Raw genomic sequence first — 12,134 nt, forward strand, 5'->3', positions numbered from 1 at the left:
AAATAACTTAATCAGATGATGATGGTGATGATGATAAACAAGGAGGAGAAGAAGAAAATAACTATGAGGTATTGTTATGGTCTTTGGCCTGGATATAGGAAGATCACACCTGCCATAAAAAAATACAATTTAAGTTACAACGAAGAATATTTCAGTATATAAAAAGAGAAATTCCAAATAAAATATTCAAATATAAATTTGACATTCAATTTATAACTGTGAATTTATAAATGGAAATATGACAACATCATCATCATTATTATTATTATTATTATTATTATTATTTATTAGATTTGTATGCCGCCCCTCTCCGTAGACTCGCTGCACTTATGGACTATGTCTTTGCAAAAACAGTTATAATTTATTGTAACTTCATCATTTTGGCACTACTGAACCAGGACTCCTCTAAAGCCACTTGGGAGCTTGACAGTATCACTGCATTATCTCTAAAGTAAAATGGAGATAAACCCATCTGCCAGTTTAGGAGATGAACATTTGGGTTGCCTAAAGGCCCATCATGGCATAGATATTATTATTAAACAAAAGTGGAGCAAGCATGCAGCCTTGTTTAAACACCCTTACATGTTGGAACAGCATTGGATAAGTATCTCTAAGGATAATCTTTCGCTTTCAGAGAGGTGCTGTTATAAAGCATCTAAATAAGAAATAATGAATGGAGATCAATTTAAGAAGTTTCCAATGGACTATCTATGTTCTGTTTTGGAAATAGAATCAAGTACCGATTACAAATCAGTGAAGGCTACCTGTGAGGAGATTATAGCATTTGGTATTTCTCAATAAGATGCTGGAGCATCAGGAAAGGTTCATAATCGGCCAACTATTTTAAAAACCAGCCTGCGCCTAAACTATCAAATGTTCTTAATTCCCCAATCTCTTAATTTTTCTTGGAGATGCCTGGCAGGCGGAGATATCTCTTCCATTTGAAGACGGTGACTGCAATTGTTGTGCCTTAATTCTTACAAGTATTGCCAGATTTATCAATACGTGTAAACAGAATAGCCGGACCAACCGATAACAGTACCTCCCTCCCTCATTTATAAACTTTTTAATTAAAGCAAGAGGAATTAGATATCTCTATAAATATTCCCTGGCTCTCAAATGAGAGATCAAGTTTGTAATCATAGAGGCCTAACTGTCATTTGTTAGCCTCAGAGGCTAAAACAATATTATTAAGATTTTCACAACAATGCTGTTGATGACAGAGCTTAAATCTCCTTTATTCCTATTTCAGTTGAGAGAATCTCCATTGTTGGGAATATTTAAGTGGCAAGAATCATAGGAATTATACTTAACGTTTTTTCAGGTTTCCAATCCAATGTAATTGGAAGAACAACACTGGATAGTTTGCTGTTGAAACAAGTATAAATAATATATTGTACCAAGCATCACCTATTCCTGTTTTAAACCCTGCTGTTATGTTCGGGTCTGTGAGACCCGAAATCAAAGTTTGAGCCCCTGTAAAACAATTTCCCTGCATATCTGAAACTTGAAATTTCATGACTTTGCATCATTTCAGGGGTTCTCTCTCTGAGAATTTTTTTTGGGGGGAGGCTTCTTTCTTGCTGAAAAAATCTCTATAAGATCATACTAAAATAGTTTCTTTGACAAACAGGCCCAGGTCAAGCTCTATCATATTAAATAAACCCAGGTCTTGTGTCCTCAATCCATTTTATTCCAGGATGCCTAACCAAGTTATGAGCACCACTGCTCTTCTTTCTCTGTCTCTAGATAATTGTGAGCCTATTCAGAAGCTCTTGCCTGAGGTAATTCTCTTGCAAATCAGCAAGCATCTCACTGTGATTGCAATTTAGCCTTTAGTGTAGAATAAAAAATGCCCATTACTTAATGGTGAAATCTGCAAAAGAGACATTGTGAAACAAGCTCAAGTATTGATCTTTCCTGACAGAGCCAATTTCCAAGATGCTGGAAATCTAATTTTTCCTCTACTACCAAAGCTCCTCTGTTAATCTTCCTCAGCACTACTCTTCTTTCCTTCCCTTTTTTCTTCCCTGGCCTCTCTGATTCTTTTTACTTTTTGTGGTTTGTGGCCCTATCACCCAGTGCTCTTTGGAGAATTTGCTGAGGCTGAAAAGAGGCTGACTTTCAAAGTGATCAATAAGTAAATCAGCAAACGTGCAGTAAAGGAACAGAATTCTGGGGAACCAAAGAAGAAAGTCAATGCCCTGCAAGTTGATCAATCAACCCAGACCTTGAAGGGCTGACCAAGAAGGCTGATTATTGCTTAAACTCATAAGGCAATGACCATCCATTCCCTTTTCTGCCTTCCTCTAAGCAAGCTCCCCTTTAAACTGTATAGCAATAGCATTTAGCAATAGCGTTTATTATTATTATTATTATTATTATTATTATTATTATTATTTAGATTTGTATGCCGCCCCTCTCCGTAGACTATATTTAGATATATATACCACTTTACAGCCCTCTCTAAGAGGTTTACAGAGAGTAAGCATATTGCCCCCAACAATCTGGGTCCTCATTCTACCAACCTTGGAAGGCTGAGTCAACCTTGAGCCTATTGAGATTCAATCTACCAAATGACTGATAGCCGATGATCAGCAGAAGTAGCTTGCAGTACTGCACTCTAACCACTGCGCCACCGAGGCTCTATGTGTTTGGTCTTTCATGCTTCAGCCCTAGAGAAGACCAGATGGGACAGGACAGCTCCCATACAGTCAGTCTTAATTATCCAAATCCACATGCCTGCAAGTGGCTCTTCATAATACTGCCTCTCTGGCATTATGCCATCATCTGCTCATCCATTTTTCATTACTCTTCCGTGCATTAATTTCTGGGTTATTCTTTATAACCCCTTTAGCTGGTAGCTTGTCAAAAAATGTTTCCCCACATTGTGACTCTAGAAAGCTGATTATGGTAAAAACCTCATAAATTTTCCAGCAGGAAGTGCAAAAACTTCATCGGAGGGGAGTAAATGGAAGGTACAATATTTTGGGGGAGGCTTCCCATTCCAGAGGCAAATATTTTACGTAAATATGAAACCTCCCTTATTCTGATAACTTGTGGTCCCATTGCATTACTGTTCTCTTTATTCCCTATCATTATATTGGCCGGGGTGGTTCTCACACTGCTGGATAAGTTACCTGATGGACTCCAGGTTCCAGGACGTTGATAACTATTTGGCTTTCTTTCACCGTTCTTGAAAGTATTTCCTGCAATTTTCTGACATTCTCTTGGCGTCACTTTTATATTGCTGATTTTACAGCATCTACAAATGCCTGGTGATGATGTTGATGACAATAATGTAGTTATTTGGAAGCCGCTTCAAAGTAGCATAATGCTCAAAGTGCAAAGTGTAAATATGATTTGATTAATAAACTGTCACTGATCGTATTAATTTGGTTTTTTAATTGCTATACAGTGATACCTTGTCTTACAAACTTAATTGGTTCCGGGACGAGGTTCTTAAGGTGAAAGGTTTGTAAGATGAAACAATGTTTCCCATAGGAATCAATGGAAAAGCGATTAATGCGTGCAAGCCCAAAATTCACCCCTTTTGCCAGCTGAAGTGCCCGTTTTTGCGCTGCTAGGATTCCCCTGAGGTTCCCCTCCATAGGAAACCCCACCTTTGGACTTCTGTGTTTTTGCGATGCTGCAGGGGAATCCCAGCATGGGAATCCCAGCATTGCAAAAACAACCGCTTTCCTGGCAACGGAAGTCTGGAGGTGGGGTTTCCCATGGAGGGGAGCCTCAGGAGAATCCCTGCAGCGCAATAACGGGTGCTTCGCTGGCAACGGAAGTCCGGAGGCGGGGCATCCCAGCAGCGGCGGGGGAGTTGTAAGGTGAAAATAGTTTGTAAGAAGAGGCAAAAAAATCTTAAACCCCCGGTTTGTATCTCGAAAGGTTTGTATGATGAGGTGTTTGTAAGACGAGGTATCACTGTATTTCCTTTTTAAAAACCCCAGCTAAACAATCTTGCTCTGTTATGGTCCCCATTCTCTCTCCCATCCCCTTTCCTTCTCAGGTATAGTACGTGCCTCCAGCGTGTTTCCCATCCTAAGCACAATCTTGCTGTTACTGGGAGGGCTCTGCATTGGAACTGGGAGGATTTACAGCAGCAAAAACAACATTATCCTTAGTGCCGGGATTCTTTTCGTAGCAGCAGGTAACTTCATCTTTATTTTATAGGCTGCTTCTTTAATTTTTCAGTGGGCATTGGGAATGGAAAAGGTCATGTCCTCCAAATAATATCAGCAAAGGTATCTTATGATTTACTGGTTGAGTTCGCCGAGCCAATTCTGCTGGAATTGAAAGAAAACAAAAATGTCATTTCCTCCAGCCCTTCCCCTTCCACAGCTCCAGGTGACACCATATAAAGTCAGCAGACTTCAGGCTGGGAGGCACAATTTCTGCTTTGCAAACTGCTTTCTTTTTTAACATGGCTTTTAAAAGGAGGATTGGAGTAACAGAATAAATGGCAAAGCATGGATTTAATAGAAACCTATTGCCAGGTTGAATCCCCATTCCCCAAATGCTGCTCACTTTCTAAACACCCTGATAGAAACCACTCCTCCAAATTTTGATATAGTTTTTTAAATGGAAGGGGAGAAAGCCTTAGGTTTCTAGAGGAGCAGGATAAAATCCTCTATGTTTCTACCATGGTCTAATCATGGTTAGGTATTTCTGCTGCCATTTCCTCTCTCTTCATCAACACCTTCTAAAAATACAGCTCTCCTCTTTGAAAAGCAAGCTAGCAAGTGATCAGTTTTGCAGTTTATCCATAATAGATAGTCTGATATCTTTTGGCTCCTATAAAGCCCTTGGTATCAACCGTGCTGGCTACAGCTAATGGGAACTGAAGTCCATTTGGTACCAGATTACTAATCTCTGGTGTGGCTGTTATATTCCCTTAGTTTAATTCTTATACCCCACACAGTAAATGCCTCATCTTTCCACTTTTAGGATGTAATTTTGGATTCTATTCAATTTGCATTGGAAATTGGGAATGTTCAATTTAAATGTAGCCGGGTTAGATTAGCATTAGTAATACTAAGGTTATATCAGAACCAAGTAATGATTAACAGTGAGGCTTCTGACGCTCTTAATTTCACTGGGAGATACTTTGTCTTCTGGGTAGAAAAGCAGGTTATAAATCAAAGATGTCAGAGAAAGAAGTGTGTCTTCCACCATTTAGTTATTTTAAATATTAGATTTGTCTTATGCTGTTTTATTATTGTTGTTAGCCGCCCCATCTACGGAGAGGGCGGCATACAAATCTAATAAATAAACAAATAAAAATAAATAAATATATCTATATAGAAAACAACTATATCACACACACACACACACACGATTTTTAAAGGAATGCTGGTAGGTCTTCACTGAAAGGGTAACTTTAGAGCAAACTTATGGTGTGATATTGCCATCACATAACGTTTTCTTCATTTGCGGAGCTGGGGTGAGTGTGACGCACCCAGCCCACGGACTGCCAGTTTGATACTCCTGCTTTAGAGGAACCCTGAGCATTTACATTTTTAAAAAATGTAGATATAACAAGTAAATCTATTTTCATTGCAGCCGCACAGAACAGGTCAAACTTGTTGTACCTTACTCTTAATTCAGGATTTACAGTGGAAAGAATACAGAATAGTTAGATTTGCTGAGAGCATCTTACATTATTCTTTATGGATAAATTCAAATTAGTTCTGTTTTTACAGACCAGCAATGTTAGTCTGCACATCTTGGACATATAGGTTTGGCCATCACTTACTTTACACATAGAGGAATCTTCTCAAAAATATTGACTGTACGTGTGGAGAAATGAGAGCTACTAACTCAGTAGGCCCTGTAGTTAATTAAATTGGCCTGTGTGGGAACATTCAGCTCATGATTCTAGTTACCAATTCCGTCTTGTGGCAGGAATTTATTTCCCACTGTTCAAAAAGGCAGTACCAAGAATCTCTATTGAGGAATCATTCTTTCTCTTAGAAGAGTTTTATAATTACAGACAAATCACAAATATTACATTTTAGGAAAGATGATTGAGAAGGCCGTAATTCGTCAGTTCCACAAGTATCTGAGTGATATTGACTCTGTGTGGAAGCTAAAGCTAGCAAGGCTGGAGGTAAACAGAACAGAGGTAGTACCCTTATGGTGTCATTTATTATGGTCATCTTTCTAACTAGCCTTCTGTTCAGAAGATAATGGAATCTGATTAGGTAACCCCAAACTAATCCGATGGACTAAAGGTTGGAAGTGCTTCAGGGGAATCCATGGGAAGTGTCTCATGTTATTTAAACTGTTTTTAGATCCAGTAGAATATAGTTTACACTTTACAGGTGAAACTCAAAAAATTAGAATATCATGCAAAAGTTCATTTATTTCAGTAATGCAACTTAAAAGGTGAAGCATAATATATGAGAGAAAATCATTACATGCAAAGCAAGGTAGTTTAAGCTGTGATTTTTCATAGTTGTGATGATTATGGGGCACAGCTCATGAAAACTCCAAATCCACCATCTCACAAAATTAGAATATTACATGCAAGGAGCAAGGAGCCGAAGATTGGGGTTCCTGGGAAGGGGACTCAGCTGGGAAGCGGCGCTGGGGTTTCCCCACCGCCCACGCAAACTCCTCGCTGCCGCTCGCCCGCCCTTCGCCCGCCCTTCGCCCGCCCACGCCGCTCGCTCGCGCCGCTTCCCAGCTGAGTCCTGAAGCCAATTCGCTTCAGGACTCAGCTGGGAAGCAGCGCGAGCGAACGGCGTGGGCGGGCGAAGGGCGGGCGAGCCGCGGGCGCGCGGGCAGGCAGGATTGCACATAGAACAATATTTCATCTCTGAAAAGTATAAGCATGCATATGTACTCAGTACTTGGTTTGTACCCCTTCTGCAGCAGTTACTGCCTCAGGGAAGCTATCAGCCTGTGTCACTGCTGAGGTGTTATGGAAGACCAGGATGCTTCAATAGTGGCCTTCAGCTCTTCTGCATTGTTTGGTCTCATGTTTCTCATCTTTCTCTTGGGAGTGCCCCATAGATTCTTTACTGGGTTCAAGTCAGGCAGGTTTGTTAGCCAATCAAGCACACTAACCCCATGGTCATTGAACCAGGTTTTGGTGCTTTTGCAGTGTGAACAGGTGCCTAGTCCTGCTGGAAGTTGAAGTCATCATCACCATAAAGCTTGTCTGCAGAAGGAAGCATGAAGTGCTCCAAAATCACCTGGTAGACAGCTGCGTTGACCCTGGACTTAATGAAGCACATTGCAACCCTAGCAGATGACATGGCTCCCAAATCAACGGAGACTGTAGAAACTTTTGCATCTCATTTGGAAACCAATGACACAGACATGGAGGAAGAATGGAGAAGCACACACTGCAAGACTCTTGAAGTCCAGTGTGAAGTTTCCACAGTCTCTGTTGATTTAGGGCAGGGGTCCCCAAACTTTTTACACAGGGGGCCAGTTCACTGTCCCTCAGACTGTTGGAGGGCCGGACTATAAAAAAAACTATGAACAAATCCCTATGCACACTGCACATACCTTATTTTAATGTAAAAAACAAAATGGGAACGTACTATTTGGGGGGGGGGAAAGAAGTCTGAGATTCATATATGTTTATGTTTTGTTTTTAATTTTCTTTTGTTAACATCTGATTGGTTATACAAGGTTTTCTTGGTTTATAGAAAAATATATAAAAATATTTATAGAAAAATATATAAAGAAAGAAGAAAGCACTTTGGCATAATGGTTAAGTTAGAAATATAATTGATGTACTTTTAGAAGGAACATTAAGGAGGGAATTTAATTAAAAGAAAAGTATGTACCTGGATCACAACATTAGAAAAAAAAACTTTTGCAACTTTTTGGATGATTGATATTAGTTACTGACAAAATACTGCATTTTATTCAGGGAAAATTAGATGGTACATTGTATTGTTTGAATGTATGTTGAGAGAATTTTTTAAAAAAATTTACACCGCCCCCCCAAAAAGTCCTTCCTTCCTCCACCCCTCAATTCATTTCATTCTTCCTTCCTTCCTTGTTCCCTCCATTTTTTCTTCTTTCCCTCCTTCCCTCCTTTCCACTTCTCTCTTCCCTCTCCCTTTTTTTCCTTCTGTCTCATTTGTTTTGTTTCCCTCTCCCTCGTTCTTTCCCTCCATCATTTTCTCATTTTTCTCTTTCTCTCTCTCACATTCCCTCCCCCTCTCACTTGTTTTCTCTCCCTCTCTCTCATGCTTTCCTTCTCTCTCTCTCCTTTTCTTCTCTCTTCCTTCCTCTCTTCTTTTTTTTTCTGCCCTGCAACGCGCCGCGAGCCAGTCGGCTGCAAGCAGAAGCTCCAAGACAGTGGCACCAACGTCGGGTCGCAGTACATTGCTGGCGCTGCGCTGGGCCTGGGCACAGGGCTGGCACTGGCCCGCTGGCTGGGCCGGGACGGAGGTGCCAGCCCCATGTCCAGCGCAGCGCCAGCAATGTACGTAACACATCAAGGCGCCGGTGCCTTGCAGCCAACCGCCCCACCGCCGCCTTACGGCTACTGCTTAGTGCCCCCCCTCCCGCTCGACCCACATTTGGCGGCGCCACCTTCGCGGCTTGCCCTGCTGCCCCGTGCCCGCCAGAGCTGCCCAGTGCAGCCGAAGCCCGGGGCGGAGTAGGCGGCGGTGGCTGCTTCAGGCCCGCCCCCAAGCTGAGCTTCCTTTGGCTTCCTTCGATGCAAAGCTGCAAAGCTCACCTGCCGCCTCGAAGGAAGCCAAAGGAAGCTCAGCTCAACGAGGACCGGGTGTTGGTCCCTTGAAGCTGCAGCCGCCGCCGCCCACCAAGGAGATCCCTTCGCCCAAACGGAGGCGGTGGCGGCAGCGAGCTCAAGGAACCAAGAGCCGGTCTTTCTCCGCGCTGAATTGTTGCAGCTTCTGAGGCCGCATCCGCCTCCAGGCGAAGGGATCTCCTCGGTGGGCGGCCTCGGTCCGAAAAGGACCGGCTGTTGGTCCCTTGGCGGAGGCAGAGGCGGCCTCAGAGGCTGCAACAATTCAGCACCAAGAAAGACCGGCTGTTGGTCCCTTGAGCCCGCCGCCGCCACCTCTGTTCAGGCGAAGGGATCTCCTCGGTGGGCGGCGGCGGCGGCAGCTTCAAGGGACCAACAGCCGGCCCTCGTTGAGCTGAGCTTCCTTTGGCTTCCTTCCTTTCTCCACCAAGGAGATCCCTTCGCCCGAACAGAGGCGGCGGTGGCGGGCTCAAGGGACCAAGAGCCGGTCTTGTTTACTGCCCCCTCCAGATCCTCTTGCAGGGCTTCCAGGCTCCCCACGGGCAGCGAAGAAGCAAAAAAGCAGCACTCTCCCGCTCTCTCTCTCTCCCTCTCTTTCTTGCGTTATTTCTCTCTCACACTCCCTTTCTATGTCTCCCTCTTTCTCTCTCTCTCTCTCTCCCTCTCCGCAGCAGACCCCCCACACGCCAAAAGTGCCCAAGCGCGCGCAAACCTCACCGGTGCAAAAAAAAAAAAAAAGCAAAAAAGCGGCACTGGAGGGACAAAGACGGTCTGCAGCTGAGCGTCTGGAGGAGGAGGAGGCGGAAAGCCAGGGGGCGGGGAGGAAAGCAATTGGCCAATTTCTTTCTCAGAGGAACTGTTGCTGCTCTGCCATAGGGTGCTTTCCTCCCCGCCCTCCTGGCTTTCCTCTTCCTTGCCGCCGCCAGACGCTCGGCAGCAGAGTGGAGATGACATTCGGAACTTAGTATATTATAGATGGTAAAATCTTGTACGCTGCCACGGGCCGGGTAAATGACCTCAGCGGGCCGCATCCGGCCCACGGGCCATAGTTTGGGGACCGCTGATTTAGGAAGCCATGTCATTTGCTGGTGTTGGTCCACTGTGCTTCATTAAATCCAGGGTCAATGCAGCTGACTACCAGGAGATTTTGGGGGACTTCATGCTTCCATTCGCAGATAAGCTTTATGGGGATGCTGACTTCATTTTCCAGCAGGACTTAGCATCTGCCCACACTACCAAAAGCACCAAAACCTAGTTCAGTGACCGTGGGATTACTGAGCTTGATTGGCTAGCATGTAATGAATCTCTCTCATATACAGTATTACGTTTTACCTTTTAAGTTGCATTACTGAAATAAATGAACTTTTGCACAATATTCTAATTTTTCGAGTTTCACCTGTAAAGTGTAAGCTATATTCTACTGGATCTAAAAAGAGTTTAAATAACATGAGACACTTCCCATGGCTTCCCCTGAAGCACTTCCAACCTTTTATCTACCTTAAGTAAGACAAGCATTCAATCATCTTGAACATAGTTTAGTAACTCTTGTTATCTGTGACTTACACTATTGATTTTATTCTTGAACATTCCTAGAGTTTGTTGGAAAGTATTTCCTTAAACTACATAGATAACATAAGCAGAATTAAAGCTTTTGATGCCCTCCAAGTGTTTTGTATTTCAAATCTAGGCAACTATTCATTATATACATATAGTTAAGGTTCCGGTCCAAGAATATAAAGCAAATAAAACCATTCTCCGAACTGCTTGAAAATATATTAGTGTTGGTTATGACCTATAAAGCCCTTCATGGCATCGGACCAGAATATCTCCGGGACCACCTTCTGCCGCACGAATCCCAGCGACCAGTTAGGTCCCACAGAGTTGGCCTTCTCTAGGTCCCGTCGACTAAACAATGTCGTCTGGCTGGTCCCAGGGGAAGAGCCTTCTCTGTGGCGGCCCCAACCCTCTGGAACCAACTCCCCCCCAGATATCAGAGTTGCCCCCACCTTCCTTGCCTTTCGTAAGCTCCTCAAAACCCACCTCTGGCATCAGGCATGGGGAAATTGAAATTTTCCCTTCCCCCTAGGCTTATAGAATTTATACATGGTATGTTTGTATGCATGATTGGTTCTTTAAATTGGGGTTTTTTAGATTATTTTTAATATTAGATTTGTTTACATTGTCTTTTTATTATTGTTAGCCGCCCCGAGTCTGCGGAGAGGGGCAGCATACAAATCTGATTAATAAATAATAAATAAATAAATAAATATTAGCCCATGGACTAATTGTAGAAATAAGAGGATGTGGCAAGAAAGTTATAATGATAATTGCACCCTGTAGCTTTTCTCCTAACCAGATTTCTCCCCGCTATTTTCTTTTCAGGGTTAAGTAACATAATAGGAATTATTGTCTACATCTCCAGCAATGCAGGTGACCCTAGTGACAAGCGGGATGAGGATAAAAAGAACCAATACAGTTACGGCTGGTCTTTTTATTTTGGAGCCTTGTCTTTTATCGTGGCAGAAACAGTCGGTGTGCTGGCTGTGAACATTTATATTGATAAAAACAAAGAGCTGAGGTTTAAGACCAAGAAGCAGTTCCTTAAGACTTCTGCTTCCCCTTACGCCAGGATGCCAAGCTACAGATACAGAAGAAGGAGGTCCAGATCCAGTTCTCGGTCCACAGAACCTTCTCCATCCAGGGACATTTCTCCAGTGGGGATGAAGATGGCCGGTTCTCTTCCGATGAATGAAATCTCCATGTACACCCTCTCCAGGGAACCTCTAAAGGTCACCACAGCAGCAAGTTACAATATAGAACAAGATGCTGGCTTTCTTCAAGTCCACAATTTCCTTCAAAAGGAATTCAAAGAGGGACTTCATATCAATATGGTCAACAGGAGAACAACGCCTGTTTGAAGGAGTGTGTTGGGTTGTGGTTGTTGTTTTCTGAAACAAAGCAACGGAAGCGAAATCCAGATCCTTTATACTGTAGGTGAAAAGTATGTCTTTTGAAAATGCTCTTGCATACTTCCGGGAATTTTTTAAAAAATCCCAAAATGAAGTTGCAGGCACAGACATTAGCATAACACAATGACCTGGAGAGATGGAACAATACCTTTTTAGCTGATTTTTATAAGCTCTTTCAAAATTTGGTTAAGAAAAGATTATTTAAGAAATAATTAAAATCAGCCGTTCCAATCCCTGCACTTTTGTAGTATGTATTGTGTAACTTGTGTCCTGGAAAATATTTTAGTGGAAATAGATTTTTAAATTTTCAATGTGGACTTTTTTCTACAACCCGGCCCTTTGGTACTATCTGAAATTCATCATAAATGCTGCCTAATGTTTATGTTTCTTTAGAACAGAAGAAAAAGGCATGAAAG

The 12,134-nt window shown here is 42.6% G+C and overlaps 1 protein-coding gene across 1 annotated transcript in view; it reads left to right on the plus strand.

Annotated features, from left to right (window-relative positions):
• CACNG4 (calcium voltage-gated channel auxiliary subunit gamma 4) overlaps window positions 1–11,801 on the plus strand; it is a 110,927-nt gene extending 99,126 nt beyond the window's left edge. The window contains exons 3-4 of the mRNA XM_070735982.1: window positions 4,022–4,162; window positions 11,132–11,801. Coding sequence (XP_070592083.1) covers window positions 4,022–4,162; window positions 11,132–11,667 — 677 coding nt within the window. The 3' untranslated portion in view covers window positions 11,668–11,801. The remainder of the gene's footprint in view (window positions 1–4,021; window positions 4,163–11,131) is intronic.
• Window positions 11,802–12,134: the final 333 nt, after the last annotated feature.

This window comes from Erythrolamprus reginae, chromosome 2 (genome assembly GCF_031021105.1).
Source record: "Erythrolamprus reginae isolate rEryReg1 chromosome 2, rEryReg1.hap1, whole genome shotgun sequence".
In the NCBI taxonomy this organism is placed as follows: domain Eukaryota; kingdom Metazoa; phylum Chordata; class Lepidosauria; order Squamata; family Dipsadidae; genus Erythrolamprus; species Erythrolamprus reginae.